The 27,174-nt window shown below is 44.8% G+C and overlaps 1 protein-coding gene across 1 annotated transcript in view; it reads left to right on the top strand.

Annotated features, from left to right (window-relative positions):
* DDX18 (DEAD-box helicase 18) overlaps positions 1–27,174 on the top strand; it is a 194,036-nt gene that overhangs the window by 126,958 nt on the left and 39,904 nt on the right. Inside the window, exons 10-12 of the mRNA XM_069224345.1 lie at positions 333–485; positions 7,750–7,863; positions 8,051–8,107. Of these exons, the coding sequence (XP_069080446.1) occupies positions 333–485; positions 7,750–7,863; positions 8,051–8,107 (324 nt within the window). The remainder of the gene's footprint in view (positions 1–332; positions 486–7,749; positions 7,864–8,050; positions 8,108–27,174) is intronic.

The following is a 27,174-nucleotide window of genomic DNA, read 5'->3' as shown; positions in this document are numbered from 1 at the left end:
GTTTTGTCGTATTAACTTCTGGCCTCCCACATATGCTGCTCTTGTGAATACTGAATTGAACAGCACTTCGAGATATGGTACAGCACAATTTACTGTATAGGTGTCCACAGCAGAGCTCAACTTTACAACATGTAATCTGCTTTGCAATTTGATGTTGAAAGTTTGGATTAAGAATTCAACATTTGAGTAATGAAAATGCACGTTATGTACTTGTAATGAGCGCCTCAAATAAAATATTTAATTAAAATATATTAATAATAAATGCCTGCAAGTAAATTTCATAAGTATGTTGGCACATGATGTTTGTTTTTATTTTTTTAAATTTAAAATAGGGCAAGCAAAAGCAAACGAGGCGTACCACTACGTTTTTTCAGTTTTGCAACGCAGATTCTGGAATATTGCTGTGCACTGATGTAGCTGCCAGAGGTTTGGATATTCCGGAGGTAGATTGGATTGTTCAATTTGACCCCCCGGATGACCCCAAGGTAACTATGGTGGTCTCTTTTGCACTCAGACATGACTTTAAGTAGTCTTTATCTACTAACCATTTATTTTGGTCAGAGGGTATTTAAGAAGCTATATAACAGTGTAACCGTATGCAAATGTAAGTTATGGGTGATCATGTTTTTTCCAGTAAATATCCTAACACACATTCTCCTAAAGTATATGTGAAAATAAATACCCAAAAATAAATGGATTCGGAGTTCACATGCTTAATTCCTTCTTTCAAACGTTGGGTTGTGTGCGGTAACGGATCCAGATGTGTGCAGGTTGTTTTTCTTTGAAGAAAGTCTTTCGAGTCACGAGGTAGAGTGACTCCCCACTTCTATGAGATACTGCACAGGGACAACGACTCCATTGGTAGATTGTTTTCTAGCCGCCGTTGGGTTCGAACAGGTGTCCTTGCGCTGCGGGCCGAGACTGTAGTCTGATCTCTCTTTGGTTCCTAATCTACTCTTGTCGGTATTGTTTTCTGTCACGTTCTCCCATCTGCGCATCAAAGTATAACCACTCATTGGGTCCACGTGCTTCTGTCGCAACCGCACAGGGCTTCTCCCGACGGCGCCTTCATACTTGGTCTCCAGCAGGATCTCCATAGAATGCCCTTCTAGTAATGGAACAGGCACCTTTTCATTTCTGCCCGCATTGTCATGCCAAATAGCCACAGACTGACTCCCATCAGGTCTGTAACCTGTATTAGTCACTGGACCACAGGGTGGTGGATTGCAAAGCTGTTGCGCCTTCTGTTCGACAAAGACTCTTCAAGACCATCGGGCACATCGGATCAAAATGCAGCAGGAGACCTCTGAGGACACTCCCAACCTCTTAGTACATCAAGACCTCGGTGGAGGAAGGAGAGGCATTCTCTTTTGAATTCAGTATACGACCCAGAATTTATAATCCGAATTTATAATCAAAATCACCAACGTCACTCTGGAGACTTGTGCTTTGAGTACTTTGCCCCCTGCCCCTAAACCTTGCGTTGAACATTCCAAAAAACAATTGCCTCCAGAACAACAGGCCGTTGGACCACCACTGCCTGTAGGCCATGGTTGCCACTGAGATACAAGTTCAGACTCCCTGCCCTCCGGCTTGGCACTGAAAAGTTACCTGAAGCTTTTAGCACAACAACCTTTGTGGCGAGCCAACAGACCGCTTCCACAGCTTTGGTGCCAAGTGGGACTTTGGCACCAAAACACAAACTCTGCTCCGATCCAAAACCTTTGAGGTTGACTTCGAAAAAGACTGTTGAAATAGCAGTGAAGTCTATTTTCCATAATCTACAGGAGAAATTGGACTCTCTTCCGCAACAGATACCGCCAAAGACTGGACACATTCTAGCAAAGTCTCCACTTGCACTACCACCACCTTCCAAAATATAGTTGTCTTTGTAAGAGGCTTTAGTTGCACCTGCTCCAGGAAAAAAGGAAGAAAATGGATAAAGCAACGTAGTCCTTTGCCTCTTCCATCACCCTCGCCACCTCCACTTCCTCCACCACCAGACATTGCCATGTTCTCCACAGTCTGTTGCAGATGCCTTAAACACCTCCCACTCAGGGATTCCCTAATGGTGATATGGGTCCCCCTGATACTGGGTTTAACACTTTTGACACACCACCAAATGCTGACCCCCTGGAACACGTATGATGTTGACCCTCCAGAGTATTCAACACAACAATGGTTCTGTTCTCTAATATACTTGAATATTGAATAAATATAAGTTTACACAATGGTAAAAATAAGATCAGCAGCAAAATATACTAACAGAAGGACAGTTATATTCTTGTACAGAGAATAATGAGACACACTGATAGAAGTGTTTCACCACAAAAAACTTATTTTTATTGTGCATGTAAAACCTTTCTACTTAAAATAGTTCTGTTCAGACACGAAATCAAGTCCTGTATGGCAGGGGCAGACTGCTTTTTGACCACCACAACAGAACGTAGGCCCCAATGATAGGGGAATTTACCACGCCCTTCACAAAGCTTATCTGTATATGGAGTAGTTTATCAGGGCATCAAGCTTTCAGAATGGTGAGTCTAGTCCTGTGGCATAATTGTTCCCGCGATCGAGTGGTCCTTCACCTTCGCGTATTATGCAAAGACATGCCACGTAGGTTAGACGCTTGATGTCCTGATAATCTACTCCGTATACAGGTTTGTTTTGTAGAGAGCGTGGTACATTCCCCTACGAGTCTGCCCTGCCAAACAGACCATCGATTTCAGGTCTGAACAGAATTATTCCTACAAGGGGATACGATGCAACGTTTCCCCTTGTAAGTAGAAAGGTTTTACATACACAGTGGCGCGCACACTGGGTGGTGTCCTTTTTGTTTTAATTAGAAGGTCATGGTTCTGAGTTTGGAGGTGTCCTAGGATATACCTTGTCCTGATGAGACCCCATATTGTGCAGAGGGATGAAACGTCGTCGACTAGTCCTTTACGAACTCATGGATGTTGGCGGAGTGATTTAAGGCATATATGATATAGGGTTTGAGTTGTGGATGGCTCTTTATGGGGAAACTTACCTTGATGAATACATTAAATGTATTTTCTTATTTGTGACGGGTTCCATGTTGTTTTTGGGAGATTGTGTAAAATCTGAAACATACTAACCTATGGTGTTTTGGGGCATTGCGTGGTATGTTGCACAGTATGTTTCACATATATTTAACATAAATACAATTGTTTGTGGTGAAACACTTTTATCCGTGTCTCTCATTATTCTCTGTACAAATGTGTAACTGTCCTCCTGTTTTTATGTTTTGCTGCTGATCTTATGATTACCATTATGTAAAATTATATTACGTATCAAAGCATATTAGCGATAAGAACCACCGTTGTGTTGAATATATTGATCTAGCCCAGCTTCTTACCTGGTGGGGCTGCCCTTGTCCAATTGTGCAAGTTGACCGTCTAGAGGACAGAGACCCAGATCTATACCCCGCACGCCCATCACCTCCTGATGATTCAACTACATATTAGGTACTCATAGCTAGGATTGCTACCTTACATTGTGTTCAGCTTCATAAGGAACCTCTAGAAGAGGATGTCATTTTCAAAACACTGTCTTCTACGCAGAGGGCTAACCAAATATCTGCCACTACTTAAAAGGCTGTCATGACTCACAGATTACCTCTTCAAAGACTCAGAGCTAGAATAATCACACCCAGGGTTGACTAAAAAAATATAACCCTGTATTACAGGATGGTTAACACCAGAATCACTGGTAATTACCAGTGCATGAAAAAGGGCCAGTTCTGTCTGGTGATGGTCTGTCACCTGACTAGGAAAGTAAGCACATTGACGCAGCAGAGAAAAGGGTTGTGTCTCAGTCTGCAAACCAGTGTCTTATCAACAATTCAGTGTGTTTGCGTGGGTTTGTTTGCCAGATAAAACCGTGCCCACTGGAATGAAATGAAGGAGCTCTCCCAGATGAGCACAGGAAAAAGGAATTTGAGGCAGAGGGCAAACTAATATCTAATACTTCAATATGTTGTGCCCTTGATTCTGCTAACACCTCAGCCAGAAGCGTCAATACCAGAATCCTTCTCCACTGACACGCTTGGATGAGTATTTCAGGCTTCAAGCCTAATGTTCAACAAAAACACTTTCAAATGTACCATTTGATAAAGAACATCTTTTTGGACTGCAAGTTGATGAGACCCTTAAAAAAAAAAAAAAAAATGAAAGATACAGAAATGGCTAAGACCATGGTGGCCCTCCAGACACCTACACCTAGGGGCTCCTTGCCATTCATCTATCATGGGGGTTCCAAGACCACTTGCAGAAGCCTCAGTATCCTGCCCACGTAGTCAGTCAGTACTCACCCTGTCCAAAGGCTATTGCGGAGGCAACAATACTAATGGTAGAGGATAATGTACTCCCCTCCCCCCCCCACCCCTCCCCCAACGTTGTGGCACCACCACTAAGCAGTGACTTCCCACCCACCTGCAACCCCTACACCATTATCTGGCAAATATTGACATCAGTCCAGTAGGTGTTGAATATTGTCCCAATATGGGTATTGTGTGGAATTCATTACCACACCTCCTAACATTACATCTCAAGCTCATAGGCTCTCACTAGAACATCAAACTTTACTCAAACCGGAAGTCCAAGCTCTCCTCCTCAAAGGAGCAATCAAACCCATCCCTTTTCAACACCAAGGACTAGGAGTGTAAAAGATTGTTCTCTGCAGCCAATCCTAGATCTAAGGGCACTGAACAAATATATCCTGTCAAAGCATTTTTACTGGGTCACTGCAAGATGTGATTCCACACCTTCAACAGGGCAACTTGACTACACTGAAAGAAGCATACCAATACACACAGCTCATTGCAAATATCTCAGGTTTGTGGTGGGTGGGGTAACGCTTCCAGTTCAAAGTCCTTCCATTTCATGGTGACAACTGCACCGCAGGTAGTGTCTGGCAGTGGTGGCGGCGGCCCATCTATGCAAACATACAATAAATGTGTTTTCCTACCTAGATGATTGGCTTATCAAAGCCAACACCCTTCAACAGTGTCAACAGTACACACAGATTACAATAGTCCTGCTTCACAGCTTGGGATTCACAATCCATGTTTTCACCTACATTTTCTACAGATACTACACTATATAGAAGCCATTTTAAGCACACACATCAGGCTAGCCTACCAGAGTTCTGCTAGAATTCACAATTTTCAGACACTTAACCTCAGTTTCAACCAAATCATCAGATAACAGTGAGGACAGTCATGAGTCTTCTAGGGATAATTGCCTCCTGTATCCCAATTGTACCCCATGCCCAACTACACATGTCAGTTGAAGGAATGACTACACTGACAATGGTTTCAGTCATGGACTAGTGTTGGTAGATCACCAGCCTTCACTTTCTGCAATGTTAGAATACCAACATGTTGAAGGGGCAGCCTTTTGAGGACCACGTTCCCCACATAACTCTTAAAACAGAGGCCTCACTCATGGAATGGGGAGCACATCTGAAGGATCTCAATACAGGGTATATGAGAATCCAAGCACGGGGGAGGGGGTGGTTCTCCAAATCAACTTCCTTTTAAGATTCAATTTTTTTTATTTTTTTTATTTTTTTATAGCAAGCCATGAAAGCCTTCTTTCCTCACCTCATTCACAAGGTTGTCCTAGTCAGGGCGCACAACATGACAGCCATGTATTGTCTTTAAAAACAAGGGACTCTCAGACTATTTGGAAATGGCCTTTGTGTCACAACATTCACCAGCTGGCAGAATATTTCCCAGGCACAGGCAACAACTTTGCAGACCTCCTACACAGGATGCAGCAACAGGTCCACAAATGGGTACTCCACCCACAAGTCGTCCTCCTATGCTTCCGGAGATGGGGTTCCATCACAAAACAAAATGCCCAAACTTCACCTCCAGGTTATCACACCCACTATTCAAAGGCAGCGCACTAGGGATGAGTTGGTCAGGGATATTTGCCTACGTTTGTCCTCCTCTCTTTCCATTTCTGGTTTAGAAGCTCAGACGGACATCACTCACAATGATCCTAGAGGCTCTCACTTGGGCTTGTCAACCCTATTGGACCTCTTGGTAGTTCCCCACGAGAAGCTGTCAAACAGGTCTGACATTCTCACTCAGAGCCATGGAGAATTCAGGCACCCAGATCAATTTGGCTCCCGAGGTCATAGAGTTTGGTTACTTAATTTGCCACCAGACTATATGGACATTCTAAAAGAAGCCCGTAAACCTACTACTAAATTTGGCTATGCGGCCAAATGGAAAAGATTTGTCTGCTATGGTCATTCAAAACACATTGACTCCCTTCAAAGCTAATGTGCAAGACATTGTCTCCTTTTTGCTTTATTTACAGAAGGCTGGATTAGCGTTCACATCCATACAACTACATCTCGCTCCACTGGCTGCCTATCTATCGACTAGGCAATACCTCTCTTTTTTCAAGATATCAGTCATTAAAACCTTCATGGAGGGGATCAAAAGAGTTATTCCACCACAAGTTCTACCTACACCCTCATGGAATCTTAATGTTGTCTCATGTGACTTATGGGCCGTCGATTTGAACCCCTACACTCATGTCCCCTTCAGATTCCTTCTTGCAAAGTGGCATTTCTAGTCTCTACCACTTCACTTACACGTGTCAGTGAGCTACAGACTTTAACCTTGGAAGAACCTTTTTTCCAACTGCATAGACCGTGGTTCTTTGCACCAGCCCTATGTTTCTCCCTAAAGTGGTTTCTCATTTTCACCTCAACCAATTGATTGAGTCACCAGTTTTTTCCCCACAACCAGATTCTGTTGCAGAAAGAGCTCTCCATACGCTAGATGTTAAAAGAGCTCTTATGTTCTATATTAATAGAACTAAAACTTTCAGAAAAACGAAACAACTTCTTGTTGCTTTTTTCACCTCCTTATAAAGGCAACCCTATTTCCAGATCAGGCATTCAAACATGTTATGTTATGCTAAAGCCAAAAGAACTTTAGCTACTCCTTCTAGAGCACACTCTACTAGGCAAAAGAGAGCAGCCATGCCTTTTCTAGGAAACCTTCAGATAGCTGACCTATGTAATGCACCAACATGGTCCACACCACACACACACACCTTCACCAAACCTTGTGTGGATGATCTAGCACGTCAACAAGCCACCGTAGGTCAGGCTGTGCTATGTACTCTTTTTTCTTTTTTTTTTTATTTATTTATTTTTTTTTTCCAAACCACTGCAACACACACAGGTTAGCCATCAATTTTTCAGGGGACTGCTCTACAGTCTATGCAGAGCATTTGTATCTACAGCCACACATGCCTCAAACCAAATGTTACTTATCCTGTAAGCATCTGTTTGTTGCTTTTAGTACTGTAGGTTATCAGCGCCAACCCTCCTCCCTGGACACCTGCGGTTGTTGCTGTTTTCCTCTCTTACATGAACATCTCATTACTTACACTTAATCTACATTGCATTCTCACCCACTTGCAGGAAAACACTCGTAACAAGTCAATGCCTATGCGCAGTATCACCAAGAAGGATGAGTCACTAACGCATGATTTGAAAGACTTTCTTCTAAGTAAAACAAACTGCAGACATCCAGACCCAACACTAGAAGGCATGCATAGCATGTGAATCTACAACACTGCATGCCACGAGCAGATAAGTGTAAGTAACCCATTCCTTTCATTGTCCATCAGAATATTTAGCTTGCTTCCCTTTTAGCAGGGATTCACATTTAAAAATCCTTTTTCCTTTTCTTTAAAGGAGTACATACATCGTGTAGGTAGAACAGCCAGAGGAATAAATGGGAGGGGCCACGCTTTGTTAATTTTGAGACCCGAAGAACTTGGTTTCCTTCGCTACCTGAAACAAGCTAAGGTTAGTGTTCTCTGAAGAGTTTAATTGCAGTCTATGTTCTGCTTTTGTGTGTCAGTATATATTTTCCGTTGTAGTTTTACTGCTACCCTAATGTAGTGTGAACATTTTGCACTTGTATATAACTTTTGTATGTTTTCAAACCATTCACTAAATGAGTCTCTATCAAATTATGTTCTGTCCATTCTAGGTTCCATTAAGTGAATTTGAGTTCTCTTGGAGCAAAATTTCAGACATTCAGTCTCAGGTAACGAGTCATTTCTTGTACACCTCTTTTACACTGTACTATTCAGAGAAACTGAAGGGTGAGAAGTAACAAGGACTGTAGTCTGATACACTGTTAACTATGTGTATAAATCTGAATCTACCTTAATTTTTAATGTTTCAGATATTTACTTGTGACTGCTCACCACATGAGAATCGTGCATCTGCCTGCATAAACGCCGTTATGTTTGACCCCCTATGTGTAGTACACATCGATTCTAATTGTGTCCTCCACCACCTTTGTCTTTCTTGTGGCATGTCCATGCTATTTATGTAAAGGCATCACAAATGGATTATTTAAAAGGGGAAACGATTGGAAAACCTGAGTTCCAACTTCTCTGTATCCATAAACCACCTCTTATGCCATATTTGTCTTCAGACTTCGGTAACTGAACATGCAGTAATTGTATGTTCGGTGGCATGTGTAGCTGCAGATACACATGCTGTGCATAGTCCGCCGTCTGGTGTTGGGCTCGGAGTGTTACAAGTTGTTTTTCTTCGAAGAAGTCTTTTCGAGTCACGAGACCGAGGGACTCCTCCCACCTTGGTTCCATTGCGCATGGGCGTCGACTCCATCTTAGATTGTTTTTTTTTTTCCGCCATCGGGTTCGGACGTGTTCCTTTTCGCTCCGTGTTTCGGGTCGGAAAGTTAGTCAGAATCTCGGAAAAATTAGTCGGTATTGTTTCGTTCGGTATCGGGATAGTTAGAACAAATCGACACTGAACCTTGAAGAGCTCCGGTGACCCTTCGGGGTAATTTCGACCCCCGTTGGGGCCTGGTCGGCCTGACCGCGTGCAACATCGAGACTGATGGAACGGACCCCGTTCCGATTCTGTCCTAAATGCCACAATAAGTATCTGTATACGGATCAACATTTGGTCTGTAACTTGTGCCTGTCCCCCGAGCACAAGGAGGATACGTGCGAAGCCTGTCGTGCGTTTCGGTCGAGAAAAACGCTCAGAGACCTAAGAGCCAGGAGGTTGCAGATGGCGTCCACGCCGACAGGACAACAACAGTTCGAGGAGGAAGAAGAAACTTTCTCCATCCACGAGTCGGATTCCGAAGAATTCGACGTCGAAGATCAACCAACCGTGAGGAAGACGTCGAAACAAAAAACACATGAAAAGACTGACAAAGCCCAGGGGACGCCACCGCCAACAGGCCATGGCTTAACCCGGAAAGTAGGTGACCGTCCATCGGCACCGAAAAAGGGCGAGCTGGTGTCGAAGTCGTCCGACTCGGGTCGAGACACAGGCACGCAGCAATCTCGGGACCGACAGAGTGGTGCAGAAAAGGGTCGACACCGAGACAGCGGCACCGAAGCTGCTCAGCACAGCGGCACCGAAGTTGGTCGGTAACGAGACGGAACGACACCGAAAAAGATCCTGTCGGAGCCGAGAAAATCCAAAGACACGGTTTCGGTGCCGAAACACCCGGCAACCAAACCGAAAACTGGTTCCTACTCGGAGGAACAAGGAATGTCCTCTCAACTAAAAAGACATAGATTTGAGGAGGAATTACAAACAATAGAGCCAGATCACACGCAAAAGCGGATCTTTATTCAAAAGGATACAGGGAAGATCAGCACTCTTCCCCCAATCAAAAGAAAAAGGAAACTTGACTTCCAGCAAGGAGACCAGCAACCACAAGCAAATGTGGTAAAGAAGGTAACTCCACCACCACCATCAACTCATGCATCACCGGCACAATCTCCACCATTAACACACTCACCAGCTCATACCACAATGAGCCAGGATGATCCGGATGCATGGGACCTCTACGACGCTCCAGTATCGGACAATAGCCCAGAGTTGTACCCAACTAAACCGTCACCACCTGAGGACAGTACAATCATATGCACAGGTGGTAGATAGGGCAGCCGAATTCCATAATGTATCGCTACATTCGGAGCCTATTGAGGATGACTTCCTCTTTAACACCCTGTCCTCTACCCATAGCCATTATCAAAGCCTTCCCATGCTCCCAGGAATGCTAAGACACTCGAAACTGATATTTCAGGAGCCAGTTAAAAGCAGAGCCATAACTCCAAGGGTGGAGAAAAAATACAAGGCACCGCCCACAGACCCTGCTTTGATCACATCACAACTGACACCGGACTCTAGTTGTGGGGGCAGCTCGTAAGAGAGCCAATTCGCATACATCAGGCGACGCACCACCTCCGGACAAGGAGAGCCGCCAATTTGATGCAGCGGGAAAAAGGGTTGCAGCACAAGCGGCAAATCCGTGACGCATCGCCAACTCGCAAGCACTCCTAGCGAGATACGACAGGGCTCATTGGGATGAGATGCAACATTTCATCGAACATCTCCCCAAAGAGTTCCAAAAACGAGCGCAACAGGTGGTGGAAGAGGGGCAAAGTATCTCGAACAACCAGATACGATCTGCCATGGATGCAGCGGATACAGCTGCAAGAACAATAAATACTGCAGTCACGATAAGGAGGCACGCATGGCTGCGCACATCTGGCTTCAAACCTGAAATACAACAGGCTGTGCTCAATATGCCGTTTAATGAACAGCAATTGTTTGGGCCGGAGGTGGACACTGCAATTGAAAAATTAAAAAAGGGACACCGACACAGCCAAAGCCATGGGCGCACTCTACTCCCCGCAGGGCAGAGGCACATTTGGCACATTTCTTAAAACAACTTTTAGGGGAGGGTTTCGAGGCCAACCCACAGACGCCAGCACCTCACAAACAAGACCACCTACCTACCAGGGACAATATCAAAGGGGAGGCTTTCGGGGACAATACAGAGGGGGCCAATTCCCAAGAAACCGGGGAAAATTTCAAGGTCCCAAAACCCCTCAAAATAAACAGTGACTCACAGGTCACACAACCCCTTCACACAACACCAGTGGGGGGAAGACTAAGCCAGTTCTACAAATCTTGGGAGGAAATAACAACAGACACTTGGGTCTTAGCAATTATCCAACATGGTTATTGCATAGAATTTCGCCAACTCCCTCCACACGTCCCACCGAAAACACACAATATGTCAAAACAGCATATAGACCTTCTAGGACTAGAGGTTCAAGCATTACTGCTAAAAGACGCAATAGAATTAGTACCAATTCCACAAAAGAACACAGGAGTTTACTCACTGTACTTTCTAATACCAAAAAAGGACAAAACTCTAAGACCAATACTAGATCTCAGAACACTAAACACCTACATCAAATCGGACCACTTTCACATGGTCACGTTACAAGACGTAATCCCATTGCTCAAACAGCAGGACTACATGACAACATTAGATCTAAATGACGCGTATTTCCATAAACCGATACATCCCTCGCACAGGAAATACCTAAGGTTCGTATTCAAGGGAATACATTACCAATTCAAAGTGTTGCCATTCGGAATAACAACTGCGCCAAGAGTCTTTACAAAATGTCTAGCAGTAGTAGCTGCACATATCAGGAGGCAGCAAATACACGTGTTCCCTTACTTAGACGACTGGTTAATCAAGACCAACACGCTAACAAAGTGTTCACATCACACAAATTATGTTATACAAACCCTTTACAAGCTGGGTTTCTCCATCAACTATGCAAAGTCACACCTTTTGCCGTGTCAAACACAGCAATACTTGGGAGCAACAATCAACACAACAGAAGGGATAGCCACTCCAAGTCCTCAGAGTTCAAACATTTCACAAAGTGATACAGGCCATGTATCCAACACAAAAGATACATGCAAAGATGGTATTAAAACTCCTAGGCATGATGTTCTCATGCATAGCCATTGTCCCAAACGCAAGATTGCACATGCGGCCCTTACAACAGTGCCTAGCATCACAATGGTCACATGCACAGGGTCAACTTCTAGATCTGGTGTTGATAGACCACCAAACATACATCTCGCTTCTATGGTGGAACAGTACAAATTTAAACAAAGGGCGGCCTTTCCAAGACCCAGTGCCAACATACGTTATAACAACGGATGCTTCCATGAAAGGGTGGGGAGCACACCTCAATCAACACAGCATCCAAGGACAATGGGACGTACATCAAAGAAAGTTTCATATAAATCACCTAGAACTGCTAGCAGTATTTCTAGCGTTGAAAGCATTCCAACCCATGATAACCCACAAATACATTCTTGTCAAGACAGACAACATGACGACAATGTAATATTTAAACAAACAGGGGGGGACACACTCGACACAGTTGTGTCTCCTAACACAAAAAATATGGCATTGAGCAATTCACAACCACATTCGCCTAATAGCACAATTTATTCCAGGGATCCAGAACCAGCTAGCAGACAATCTCTCTCAGGATCACCAACAAATCCACGAATGGGAAATTCACCCCCAAATACTGAACACTTAGATCTATTTGAGGTGTTCCCCAAATTTGAAAGTATTTGCAACAAAAGAAAACGCAAAATGCCAAAACTTCGCATCCAGGTACCCACACCAGCAATCCCAAGGCAATGCTCTATGGATGAATTGGTCAGGGATATTTGCGTACGCTTTTCCCCCTCTCCCTCTCCTTCCATATCTAGTAAACCGATTGAGTCAAAACAAACTCAAACTCATACTAATAGCACCAACATGGGCCAGACAACCTTGGTATACGACACTACTAGACCTGTCAGTAGTACCTCATGTCAAACTACCCAACAGACCAGATCTGTTAACACAACACAAACAACAGATCAGGCATCCAAACCCAGCATCGCTGAATCTAGCAATTTGGCTCCTGAAATCCTAGAATTTGGACACTTAGACCTCACACAAGAGTGTATGGAGGTCATAAAACAAGCTAGAAAACCATCCACTAGACACTGCTATGCAAGTAAATGGAAAAGATTTGTTTGTTACTGCCATAATAATCAAATTCAACCATTGCATGCATCTCCAAAAGATGTAGTAGGATATTTACTACATTTGCAAAAATCAAATCTAGCTTTCTCTTCCATAAAAATACATCTCGCAGCAATATCTGCGTACCTGCAGATTACTCATTCAACTTCCCTATTTAGAATACCTGTCATTAAAGCGTTTATGGAAGGCCTAAAGAGAATTATACCACCAAGGACACCACCTGTTCCTTCATGGAACCTCAACATTGTCTTAACAAGGCTCATGGGTCCACCTTTCGAACCCATGCATTCTTGCGAAATGCAATACTTAACGTGGAAAGTTGCATTTCTCATTGCCATCACATCGCTAAGAAGAGTAAGTGAAATTCAGGCATTTACCATACAAGAACCATTTATTCAAATACACAAGAATAAGGTAATTCTAAGAACAAATCCAAAATTCTTACCAAAGGTTATCTCACCGTTCCACTTAAATCAAACAGTAGAATTACCAGTGTTCTTCCCACAGCCAGATTCAATAGCTGAAAGAGCACTACATACATTAGACATCAAGAGAGCACTAATGTACTACATTGACAGAACAAAACTAATTAGAAAGACAAAACAACTATTTATTGCCTTTCAAAAACCTCATACAGGAAATCCAATCTCAAAACAAGGTATTGCTAGATGGATAGTTAGGTGCATCCAAGCCTGCTATCTTAAAGCAAAGAGAGAGCTGCCTATTACACCAAAGGCACACTCAACCAGAAAGAAAGGTGCTACCATGGCCTTTCTAGGAAATATTCCAATGAACGAAATATGTAAGGCAGCAACATGGTCTACGCCTCATACATTTACTAAGCACTACTGTGTAGATGTGTTATCTGCACAACAAGCCACAGTAGGTCAAGCTGTACTAAGAACTTTATTTCAAACTACTTCCACTCCTACAGGCTGAACCACTGCTTTTGGGGAGATAACTGCTTACTAGTCTATGCACAGCATGTGTATCTGCAGCTACACATGCCACCGAACGGAAAATGTCACTTACCCAGTGTACATCTGTTTGTGGCATTAGTCGCTGCAGATTCACATGCGCCCACCCGGGAGCCTGTAGCCGTTTAGAAGTAAATCTTGAACATTTGTAAATATATTACATTAAACCTTCATTTTGTACATACGTATTTATTCCATTGCATGGGCACTATTAGTAGCATACACAACTCCTACCTCACCCTCTGCGGGGAAAACAATCTAAGATGGAGTCTACGCCCATGCGCAATGGAACCAAGGTGGGAGGAGTCGCTCGGTCTCGTGACTCGAAAAGACTTCTTCGAAGAAAAACAACTTGTAACACTCCGAGCCCAAAACCAGACGGTGGACTATGCACAGCATGTGAATCTGCAGCGACTAATGCCACAAACAGATGTACACTGGGTAAGTGACATTTTCCTTATTTAGCACTTACTACTCCTGACACAGAGTAAAGCGTTTTAAACAGGGCAGCATGCTTTTTCAGAACCAAGGCTTAGTCTAGAGGTCTGGGGATTAGTATTGTGCTTTTGAGCAAACAGTTTGAGGGATGCACGCCAGTTTCTTTGGGGCAAATTAAAGTAACTGTATTTAGGTGTGATCATTAGTGGGGGAAGGGTGGGCATGTGAGTTCGCGGGCATGTTTGGTGGGGATAAGCTGGGAAAGGTGAGCTTGGGATCTTTAAAGTGAGTTTTGGGCAATTTGCAGAAATACGGTAATGAAGATTAAAGCAAACATACATGTGCCTTTGAGAAGCTTATGCTCCGAGTGAAGATAGCAAAGAAGGTGATGGTCTTTTGGAAAGAAAAAGGAGAGGTAGCTGTCTGACATTTTAAGGAAAGGTCAGGTTTTCATGCCTGTGTTTTTGGAAATTAGAGGGAACCTTTTGAGATAGCATGAAAATTGAGGCTGAAAGACTGTAGAAAGAAATATTATTTTCCTGAGAAGATAGTGCTGTATCAGTACATTTGCTAGGCCCTAGGTCCTAGAATCCGGTGAACTCTTTCCACTGATAGGCTACACCTAGACCATTGTTTCAGCAAGGAGAGCCGATCACCTCGGGGATTGGAAGTGTGAAATACACAAACACTTGAAGGTGATTCTGCAAAGCCTGGAGTGAATATCTACTGATGTTTATCCTCTCAAGTTTGGCTCACAGTATAAAGCACAGTGGATTCCATTTAGGACACCTCTGATATGACATGGCACAAGATGGAGAGTGAGGATGGCTTCCCAGACAGTGGAAGTTTATTGCCTGCAATCCTGTGGGTGAAGATCGAGGCACTGAGATGAGGAAGCTCCCTTTAAAATCTATAAAATGTAGTAAGGGGCTGCTCATTAGGTGTCCTGAAACATTGGTAAACTGGAGGGATGGGGAGTGGAAATGCAGATTCTGTTCAAGATGAAGGGGACACTTAAGGTGAAACCCAAACTTTTTGTCTTCGTTGATCACACTTTCAGATGGGCTGATGACTGGGAATTACTGAAACTTCAACCCTCCTAGTGCTTCTTTTGTGGGTGCTCCAGACAGGAGACTACCTTTCTGTGAGGGGTATCATTGCACAGTTGATTAATCTGGATAGCAGCCTGGCAATGGCATTTGAAAATAAAACCAATGTAAACCGATTTATGCAGCAAATGCCCTTAAACTTTTTGTGACTCACAAAGAAGAAGAAAATAAACCTTTATTTTCAATTTTACATGCAGCTTTAGCAACAAGCGTGCATGTGTACGGAAATAGTTTTGATGTGCAAAGGTAAGGGTGAAAGCAAACTGTGCATTCCCATACTGTCTTATTCGCTTCTCAAATTTTATTTATACTGCTTCCTACATGAATGGGAAGCACGAGGAGAGTTATATGGAGCTGATGAGAAATACATTAAACCCATACATCATTACACTTCCAACTCTCTGAGCCTGTGTCAAGATGATAATGATGGAAGGGGAGAGTGTGTTGTCTTGCCAAGAAAGCACAAGATAGGGCAGTGCCCTATACTCTCCTCGAGCAACTCACATGCTCCGCACACAAAGGCCCTTTGAACCATGCAGTTCCATAAGTTATCCCTCTGATTTTCAAATGGCTCCCAAACAATGCTATTAAAACTATCACTCACACCTTAGTCACCAAAAAGTTTGACTAAGGGAACACCCTGTACCTTGAGGTCACTACGAAAGGAACTAGAAGCCAGCAAACCATCCAGAATTTGACGGTCACTCATCCTCAACCTCCACACACAACTTGCATCACGCCATACCTCAGGAAGGTCTACTGCCTCCCAATAAACAAACACTCAAATGCCTCACAAACATATTCAGGGCACTACACAATCTAAGTTCCACCTACCTGAACAGCTGCATCTCCTCCCACCAACCAGCGAGATAGCTCTGCTCCTCAGAACTCTTACTCAAACATACCCTGTGCATACACAGAATCTGATTAGGACAGGCATTCTCTTACATTGCTCCTAAAGCATAGACCAGCCTCCCACTGCACATCAGAGCCGCATGCCCTCTTCTTGAATTCCACAAGAAGCTAAAAACCTGGCTTTTCAATTAAACAATCTACCATAGGTAGGTCAGGGCTCGCACACCTGCTCAGTGCCCGGGTACCTAGCGGGCTTGAGAACTCTTTACAAATCTCAAAACACTTGGCTTAATCAATTTATCCCTGCTGCCTCATAGTTGCTTAGTATTGGGAGCGCGTACTTGCAATTCACTTTGGAGTGAGCGTTACAGTAATCACTCTTCCATTTGTTCTGTTTCTAGTGTTATACTAATTTCAATCTTCTTATGTTTATCAGTCTCTGGAATTATCTAGTTCGATGGCATCTGTCGCTGTAGATACGCATGTTCTGCAATAGCTCGCCATCTGGTGTTGGGCCGGAGTGTTACAAGTTGTTTTTCTTCGAAGAAGTCTTTCGAGTCACAGGACCGAGTGACTCCTCCTTTTGTCTCCATTGCGCATGGGCGTCGACTCTATCCTCGATTGTTTTTTTTCCGCCATCGGGTTCGGACGTGTTCCTGTCGCTCCGAGTTTCGGAACGGAAGATTAGCTAATTTCAGAAGATTTTCGTCGGTATTGTTGCGTTCGGGATCGGCGTACTTACATTCAACACCGCATCGAAGATCGAAGAGCTCCGGTGCCCTTCGGGGTAGTTTTTCGATCCTCCGTCGGGGCCTGGTCGGCCCGACCGCGTGCTGAAGAACGCCGATGGAACGGACCCCGTTTCGTTTCTGCCCCAAATGCCACAATAAATACCCCTACACAGACCAACACTTGGTCTGCAACCTGTGCCTGTCACCTGAGCACAGCGAAGACACCTGCGAGGCCTGTCGTGCGTTCCGGTCCCGAAAAACACTCCGAGACCGTCGAGCCAGAAGACTTCAGATGGCGTCCGCACCGACAGCCCAACGGGAGTTCGAGGAACAGGAAGAGGAAGGTACCTTCTCGATCCAAGACTCAGACTCCAAAGGATTCGACGATACACAAACCGTGAGTAAGACGTCGAAAACCACACAGAGAAACATTTACAAGGCCCAGGGGACGCCACTGCCACCAGGCCATGGCTCGACCCATAAATTCGGTGACCGACCGTCGGCACCGAAAAAGGCCCAAACAGTGCCGAGGTCGTCCGACTCCGGTCGAGACACCGGCACGCAGCCTTCTCGGGACCGAGAAAGTGCTGGAGACAAGCCTCGACACCGTGATGCCGGTGCGGACACGGCTCGACGCCGAGACAGCGGCACCGAAACAGATCGACGCCGAGAGGTTTCGGCCCCGAAAAGGAAAAAAGTCACCTCGGAGCCGAAAAAACACGCAGACAAAGTTTCGATGCCGAAACAAACTGCAAGCGACCCAGCTTCAGGCTTATACAGAAGAGCACTCGCTAACCTCCCAAATGCAGAAGCATAGGTTTGAGGAAGAGCTACAAGCAACTGATGTGGACCATACGCAAAAGCGTATCTTCATTCAGCAGGGGACAGGAAAAATAAGCACCCTTCCCCCCATTAGGAGAAAGAGGAGGTTGGAGTTCCAGACGGAACAAACACCACAACCAAAAGTGGTGAAAAGAGTTACACCACCACCCTCTCCTCCGCCCGTGATTGACGTTTCACCAGCACAAACTCCATCACACTCCCCAGCTCACACCACCATGAGCCTGGGTGACCAAGATCAGGACGCATGGGACCTATACGACGCCCCAGTGTCAGATAACAGTCCGGAGGCATACCCTACGAAGCCATCTCCACCAGAAGACAGCACCGCGTACTCTCAAGTGGTGGCTAGAGCAGCACAATTTCACCACGTAAGCCTCCACTCAGAACAGGTCGAGGATGATTTCTTATTCAACACACTCTCCTCCACCCACAGCTCATACCAAAGCCTGCCTATGCTCCCTGGTATGCTCCGGCACGCAAAAGACATCTTTAAGGAGCCGGTTAAAAGTAGGGCAATCACACCAAGGGTAGAAAAAAAGTATAAGCCGCCTCCTACGGACCCGGTTTTCATCACTACACAGCTGCCACCAGACTCAGTCGTTGTAGGAGCAGCTAGGAAAAGGGCCAACTCTCACACATCTGGAGATGCACCACCCCCAGATAAAGAAAGCCGCAAGTTTGATGCAGCTGGTAAAAGAGTCGCAGCACAAGCTGCAAACCAGTGGCGCATCGCGAACTCCCAGGCACTACTTGCGCGCTATGACAGAGCCCACTGGGACGAGATGCAACATCTCATTGAACATCTGCCCAAGGACTTACAAAATAGGGCAAAACAAGTGGTTGAGGAGGGACAGGCCATCTCCAACAACCAAATCCGCTCCTCCATGGACGCTGCAGATACAGCTGCACGGACAATTAATACATCTGTAACTATCAGAAGGCATGCATGGCTCCGAACGTCTGGATTTAAACCAGAGATTCAACAAGCAGTTCTCAATATGCCTTTTAATGAAAAAGAACTGTTCGGTCCAGAAGTGGACACAGCGATTGAGAAACTCAAAAAAGATACGGACACTGCCAAAGCCATGGGCGCACTCTACTCCCCGCAGAGCAGAGGGAATTACAGCACATTCCGTAAAACGCCCTTTCGAGGGGGGTTTCGGGGTCAAAGCACACAAGCCAGCACCTCACAAGCCACACCGTCCAGTTACCAGGGACAGTATAGAGGAGGTTTTCGGGGACAATATAGAGGAGGGCAATTCCCTAGAAATAGAGGAAGATTCCAAAGCCCCAAAACCCCTACTACTAAACAGTGACTCACATGTCACTCACCCCCTCCACACAACACCAGTGGGGGGACGAATAGGTCATTATTACAAAGCATGGGAGAAAATCACTACAGACACTTGGGTTCTAGCAATTATCCAACATGGTTATTGCATAGAATTTCTACAATTCCCTCCAAACATACCACCAAAAGCACAAAATTTAACAACACACCATTCCAATCTCCTGGAGATAGAAGTGCAGGCACTATTGCAAAAAAATGCAATCGAATTAGTGCCAAACACACAAATAAACACAGGAGTATACTCACTGTACTTTCTGATACCAAAGAAGGACAAAACACTGAGACCAATCCTAGACCTCAGAGTAGTGAACACTTTCATCAAATCAGACCACTTCCACATGGTCACACTACAAGAAGTATTGCCATTGCTAAAGCTGCACGACTACATGGCAACTTTAGACCTCAAGGATGCTTATTTCCATATACCAATACACCCATCGCACAGGAAATACCTAAGGTTTGTATTCAAAGGAATACATTACCAATTCAAGGTACTGCCTTTCGGATTAACAACCGCACCAAGAGTCTTTACCAAATGTCTAGCGGTAGTCGCAGCACACATAAGAAGGCAGCAGATACATGTGTTCCCATATCTAGACGACTGGCTAATCAAGGCCCATTCGTTAATAGAGTGCTCAAATCACACAAATCATATCATACAAACCCTCTTCAAACTAGGGATCACCGTCAATTTCACAAAATCCAAAATTCTGCCACGCAAGGTACAACAATACCTGGGAGCCATAATAGACACATCAAAAGGAGTAGCCACTCCAAGTCCACAAAGAATTCAAAATTTCAACACCATCATACAACGCATGTATCCAACACAAAAGATACAAGCAAAGATGGTATTACAACTCCTAGGCATGATGTCATCATGCATAGCCATTGTCCCAAACGCAAGACTGCACATGAGGCCCTTACAACAATGCCTAGCATCACAGTGGTCTCAAGCACAGGGTCACCTTCTAGATCTGGTGTTAATAGACCGCCAAACTTACCTCTCGCTTCTGTGGTGGAACAACATAAATTTAAACAAGGGGCGGCCTTTCCAAGACCCAGTGCCTTAATACGTAATAACAACAGATGCTTCCATGACAGGGTGGGGAGCACACCTCGATCAACACAGCATACAAGGACAATGGAACGTACATCAAACAAGACTGCATATCAATCACCTAGAACTTCTAGCAGTTTTTCAAGCACTAAAAGCTTTCCAACCAATAATAGTTCACAAATACATTCTCGTCAAAACAGACAACATGACAACAATGTATTATCTAAACAAGCAGGGGGGGACGCACTCCACGCAGTTAAGCCTGCTAGCACAAAAAATTTGGCATTGGGCAATTCACAACCAAATTCGCCTAATTGCACAGTTTATACCAGGGATACAAAATCAACTCGCAGACAATCTCTCTCGAGATCACCAACAGGTCCACGAATGGGAAATTCACCCCCAAATTCTGAACACTTATTTCAAACTCTGGGGAACACCTCAGATAGACTTGTTTGCGACAAGGGAGAACGCAAAATGCCAAAACTTCGCATCCAGATACCCACACAAACAATCCCAAGGCAATGCCCTATGGATGAACTGGTCAGGGATATTTGCTTACGCTTTTCCTCCTCTCCCTCTCCTTCCTTACCTGGTAAACAAACTCAGTCAAAGCAAACTCAAACTCATATTGATAGCACCAACTTGGGCAAGGCAACCCTGGTACACAACACTGCTAGACCTATCAGTGGTACCCTGCATCAAATTGCCCAACAGGCCAGATCTGTTGACACAGCACAACCAAAAGATCAGACACCCAGATCCAGCATCGCTGAATCTAGCAATCTGGCTCCTGAAATCCTAGAATTCGGGCACTTACAACTTACCCAAGAATGTATGGAAGTCATAAAACAAGCAAGAAGGCCATCCACCAGGCACTGCTATGCAAGTAAATGGAAGAGGTTTGTTTGCTACTGCCATATTAATCAAATACAACCATTACACACAACTCCAGAACAGGTAGTGGGTTACTTGCTTCACTTACAAAAATCTAACCTAGCTTTCTCTTCCATTAAGATTCACCTTGCAGCAATATCTGCATACCTGCAAACTACCTATTCAACTTCCCTATATAAAATACCAGTCATTAAAGCATTCATGGAGGGCCTTAGGAGAATTATACCACCAAGAACACTACCTGTTCCTTCATGGAACCTAAATGTTGTCCTAACTAGACTTATGGGTCCACCTTTTGAACCCATGCACTCCTGCGACATACAGTTCCTAACCTGGAAGGTGGCATTTCTCATCGCCATTACTTCCCTAAGAAGAGTAAGCGAGATTCAGGCGTTTACTATACAGGAACCTTTTATACAACTACACAAAAATAAAGTCGTCCTAAGGACCAATCCTAAATTTTTGCCAAAGGTTATTTCACCGTTCCATCTCAATCAAACAGTGGAACTTCCAGTGTTCTTTCCACAGCCAGATACCGTAGCTGAAAGGGCACTACATACATTAGATGTCAAAAGAGCATTAATGTATTACATTGACAGAACAAAAAACATCAGAAAAACTAAACAACTCTTTATTGCATTTCAAAAACCTCACGCAGGAAACCCAATTTCAAAACAAGGTATAGCTAGATGGATAGTTAAATGCATCCAAATCTGCTACCTTAAAGCTAAACGACAGCTGCCCATTACACCAAGGGCACACTCAACCAGAAAGAAAGGTGCTACCATGGCCTTTCTAGGGAACATCCCAATGCAAGAAATATGTAAGGCAGCCACATGGTCTACGCCTCACACATTCACCAAGCACTACTGTGTAGACGTGTTATCCGCACAACAAGCCACAGTAGGTCAAGCCGTATTAAGGACATTATTTCAGACTACTTCCACTCCTACAGGCTGATCCACCGCTTTTGGGGAAATAACTGCTTACTAGTCTATGCAGAACATGCGTATCTACAGCGACAGATGCCATCGAACTGAAAATGTCACTTACCCAGTGTACATCTGTTCGTGGCATCAGTCGCAGTAGATTCGCATGTGCCCACCCGCCTCCCCGGGAGCCTGTAGCAGTTTGGAAGTTACCTTCAATTATTTATATATGTATCATCTCAACCTTACATAGGTGCATACTTAGTCACTCCATTGCATGGGCACTATTACTACAATTCAACTCCTACCTCACCCTCTGCGGGGAAAAACAATCGAGGATAGAGTCGACGCCCATGCGCAATGGAGACAAAAGGAGGAGTCACTCGGTCCCGTGACTCGAAAGACTTCTTCGAAGAAAAACAACTTGTAACACTCCGGCCCAACACCAGATGGCGAGCTATTGCAGAACATGCGAATCTACTGCGACTGATGCCACGAACAGATGTACACTGGGTAAGTGACATTTTCATTCTCCCTGCAAATGCAGAGTTTAGTAGTAGGACATATTCAGCTTCCAAAGAGCCTATGCTCTTTTTACCCTCGGAATTGCTAAGGTACTTTTCTTCTCGTTCTTTCACCCAGATGTAACTGTTACAGTCCAGTGAACTTTAAATGTGGATGCTCATACATAAATGCTTAGATTTCCAAGACTGGCAAAAAACATACTTTAAACTATTTTATAAATATAAACCGTGCAACTAGTTTAATTGCCCCCACCTTCCATTGTTGTCTCGCTATTCTATGGTAGCAGATGCCCTTAATGGAAACCCACTCTGAATCAGGTCCAGCCGTTGATATCTTCATGGCTTTTACTCCCATTGCGATTCATGATTTTCCATAAGGTGCTTCAGGAGAACGAACTGACTGCCTTACATGTACTTGGTCCCCAAAGCCGTGGCTATGTCTGAACCTGAAGGATCGGATTTTGTTGAAGCAGACAAATGAGAGTGGAGTAGAGACCAGTGGTAGGACACTGATGTTTTGGTACTTTTCCTTTGTTGTCGAACTAGTCATCAAATTTGGATCACATAGTTCTATAATTTGACCTAATTTCAATAGTTAAACATGAATGTAAATTGTAATCTAAGCTTGATTTCTCACTAACTGCTCACTGCAAAGTAACAAAGAATGAATGAAATGAAGAATTACACATTTACAAAAATACTACAAATTTAGATGCTTAGGAAGGTGTCTTTTTTGACATGGTCACCCCACTTTTTGCCTGGCATCTGATGCAGGTTTGATTGAAAGTGCACTGGGCTCCTACTAATCAAGTACCCAGCGCCAGATATCTTTCCCTAGAACTGTGCAATTGACCCAAAGTGGCCATATCTTTTGCATCCCTATAAGTCCCTAGTAATTGGAATCCCATGTACTTAGGGCATGGGCACCAAGAAACAGAGCTTGCTCTGGCAGGGGTGTAAACACGTGCCTCCCAACAGGATGACCTGCAAATCTACATTCCAAGGCAGGGGGCTTCAAAGAAGAACATCACCCTTGATATGTAGATCTGGCTTCCTTCAAAGGACAGGGTGTTTATAACCAAAATGTCATCTACATAGTGCCTGACCACAAAAACTGCCACCGGACAGCACCACTGCACCCAAGTCTCCCAGCCCGTGTTGAAGTGGGCCTTTCAGTCCCAACATGGTCCCCAGCCTCTCCAGAGACAGTCCACTGTGGGTTTTCCCACTGTGACCTTCACTCCTACGCATGCAGTCCTTTTGTGCAGGCCTTCCTCAACCACCTCTGGTAACAGCAACCTAGACAGTCCTCTGCACCTGGGTTCCATGGACCTAGGAGAAGAAGACTACTGGTGTCTCTGCGTCCCTCAGACCCATGACTTGAACCCACGTGTTGGTTCACCCAGACTGGTCCCCGAGTCCACGCCTGCAGCCTGTTTCTGTGGCGATCGCCACTTGTGATGGACACCGGACAGTCCAAGAACCCTCTGCACCCGGATGCTCCAGACCGATGAGAAGAGGACCGCTGGTGTCTCTACGTCCCCGAGCATTGCAAGGCCTAGGCCCACTCTGTGGCTAACTCTAACTAGAACCCAGTCCTAACCTGCAGTCTCTTTTCAACTGGATGATCCCCATTGATCAACATTAGGTGGCCTGTACTAATTCTCTGCACCCAGCAGCTCCAGTGCTGCCCGGGGTAACGTGCTGGCATGGTCTTGACCCTTGCCCAATACTTAACCTAAGCCCAGGAGAATGGTCCCATAAGTCGCTGTACTGTACCGGTTTGCCATAATTGTTGTTCCTCCATCGGATATCATTGCAGCGTTCAAGAATTGCACTGTTGACGCTTGTGCACTGTAAAGAATTCTCTTGCAAAATGTACTCACCTGAACGTATGGATTCTGTTGCCAAAACACATATAAAGATAAATATCGGCTTATTGAGTCATGTGTCTCATTTATTGATTCTGTGTGCGTTTGCCGATGTCTACCGCTTCTCTCTGATAAGCCTAAGGCTGCTTGACCACACTATCCCCTAAAAAGAGGACCTTGGGATTGCTAGAGCAAGCCCTGCCCACTGGTAAGAGAACTGGCTCTTTGCACAGTATATCTCATTTTTGATATACCAGGTAAAGAGAGCTTCCTACAGATGTTATATAAAATTTCTCAAAACGGAGAGCCAAATACATTGGTATTAAAAAATAATCCTATAAAATGACACAGCCCTTCAAATTGCGCATACTTTCATTAGAACACTGATATGAACATGTACTGCAAATTAAAATGAAACCTAAAAAAGATAAATGGAATCTTATAGTGCAACATCGCTGGCTTGCCCACTTGTAGCCTGTCATATCCCTGCTGCAACATGCAACGTAAATGTTTAAATTGATTTCCCTGTGGGACTTTACAGGTGCTTATAGATTTTCCTGCCTCTTAAAAATGTTTCCAACCCGCCACAGCAGAAAGTCTGCCACAGGGAGTGAACCTGTTTGAGATTCATTGTTTCAGCACATTAATTTTTGTTTTACATTAGTTAGGTGGTCTCTTTTGGACCTGGCCCCTTTTACAGGGTCATCCCTGAACGTTATGCCTTCCTCATCCTATTTTTTTCTGATCCTTTTGGTTAATGTTAGGATTCTGGGCACTTTACCACTGCTGATCAGTGCTAACGTGCATGTGCTCTCCCTGTTAAACTTACTATGATTGACTTACACCTGATTGGCACATTTAATTAACTGTAAGTCTCTTGTACAGTGGTATCACTATTACCAGGCCCTTTACTAGTGGGCCTGCAGCGCAGCTTACACCACCCACAGAAGTAGCCTTTCAAACCTGTCTCAGGCCTGCTAGCACAGGGCATGCATGCAAAGTTTACTGCCACAGGGACTGGGGTTCTAAATTTACTTGCCAGGCCTTCCCCTTTTACTACATAGAAGTATGAGGAAGGACATGTGCCTGGTTGTGTGGCCTGTCCTGGTAATGACAAACAGCCTATTTGGTTTCCCTTCTCATGGGATGGTATTGGAAATGCCCTAACATATGTCTAAGTGGTATTGTCTGATTTATGAGGAGTAGCGTAGGTGTGTTTGGTATGGTTGTAATGGTAGTGAGAAATGCTGCTTACTAGTGTAGATGTATTTTCTATTACCCTTATAGAAATGCAACTTCTAAAATATGGGCATTTCTCTGTGCTTTTGACTCTGGTGTTTTGCAGCTTGACTACTGTCCATGTCTGGGGCAGAGTGACAGCTGGCTTTGTGCATACATACCTTTCAGACAGCCTGTACACAGGGAGGATGGAGGTGTCACAGAGATGCATCTGCATATTGAATGGTCTTCCTGGGCTGAGGGAGGGAGAGGCAGGGCACACCTGCATTTGTAAAGTGTAGGAAGTTGGCTCTGTATGTGCTATTTCAAAGTAAGGAATAGCATGCACAGAGTCCAAGGTTCCCATTAGAGATAAGTGTAAGGAAATGCCTCCTTGGCATGGTTACCCCCTGACTTTTTGCCTTTGCTGATGCTATGTTTTGAATTGAAAGTGTGCTGAGGCCTGCTAACCAGGCCCCAGCACCAGTGTTCTTTCCCTAACCTGTACTTTTGTATCCACAATTGGCACACCCTGGCATCCAGGTAAGTCCCTTGTAACTGGTACCTCTGGTACCAAGGGCCCTGATGCCAGGGAAGGTCTCGAAGGGCAGCATGTCTTATGCCACCCTGGAGACCCCTCACTCAGCACAGACCCACTGCTTACCAGCTTGTGTGTGCTAGTGAGAACAAAATGAGTAAGTCGACATGGCACTCCCCTCAGGGTGCCATGCCAGCCTCTCACTGCCTATGCAGTATAGGTAAGACACCCCTCTAGCAGGCCTTACAGCCCTAAGGCAGGGTGCACTATACCATAGGTGAGGGCACCAGTGCATGAGCACTGTGCCCCTACAGTGTCTAAGCCAAACCTTAGACATTTTAAGTGCAGGGTAGCCATAAGAGTATATGGTCTGGGAGTCTGTCAAACACAAACTCCACAGCACCATAATGGCTACACTGAAAACTGGGAAGTTTGGTATCAAACTTCTCAGCACAATAAATGCACACTGATGCCAGTGTACATTTTATTGTACAACACACTCCAGAGGGCACCTTAGAGGTGCCCCCTGAAATTGTATCCAACTATCTGTGTAGGCTGACTGGTTCCAGCAGCCTGCTACACTAGAGACATGTTGCTGGCCCCATGGGGAGAGTGCCTTTGTCACTCTGAGGCCAGTAACAAAGCCTGCACTGGGTGGAGATGCTAACACCTCCCCCAGGCAGGAGCTTTAACACCTGGCGGTGAGCCTCAAAGGCTCACCCCTTTGTTCCAGCACCGCAGGACACTCCAGCCAGTGGAGTTGCCCGCCCCCTCCGGCCACGGCCCCCACTTTTGGTGGCAAGGCCGGAGAAAATAATGAGAACAACAAGGAGTCACTGGCCAGTCAGGACAGC

The sequence above is a fragment of the Pleurodeles waltl genome, chromosome 3_1, assembly GCF_031143425.1.
Source record: "Pleurodeles waltl isolate 20211129_DDA chromosome 3_1, aPleWal1.hap1.20221129, whole genome shotgun sequence".
Lineage (NCBI taxonomy): Eukaryota > Metazoa > Chordata > Amphibia > Caudata > Salamandridae > Pleurodeles > Pleurodeles waltl.
The sequence above is the reverse complement of the archived record's forward strand: the minus strand, read 5'-3'. Positions and strand labels throughout refer to the sequence as shown.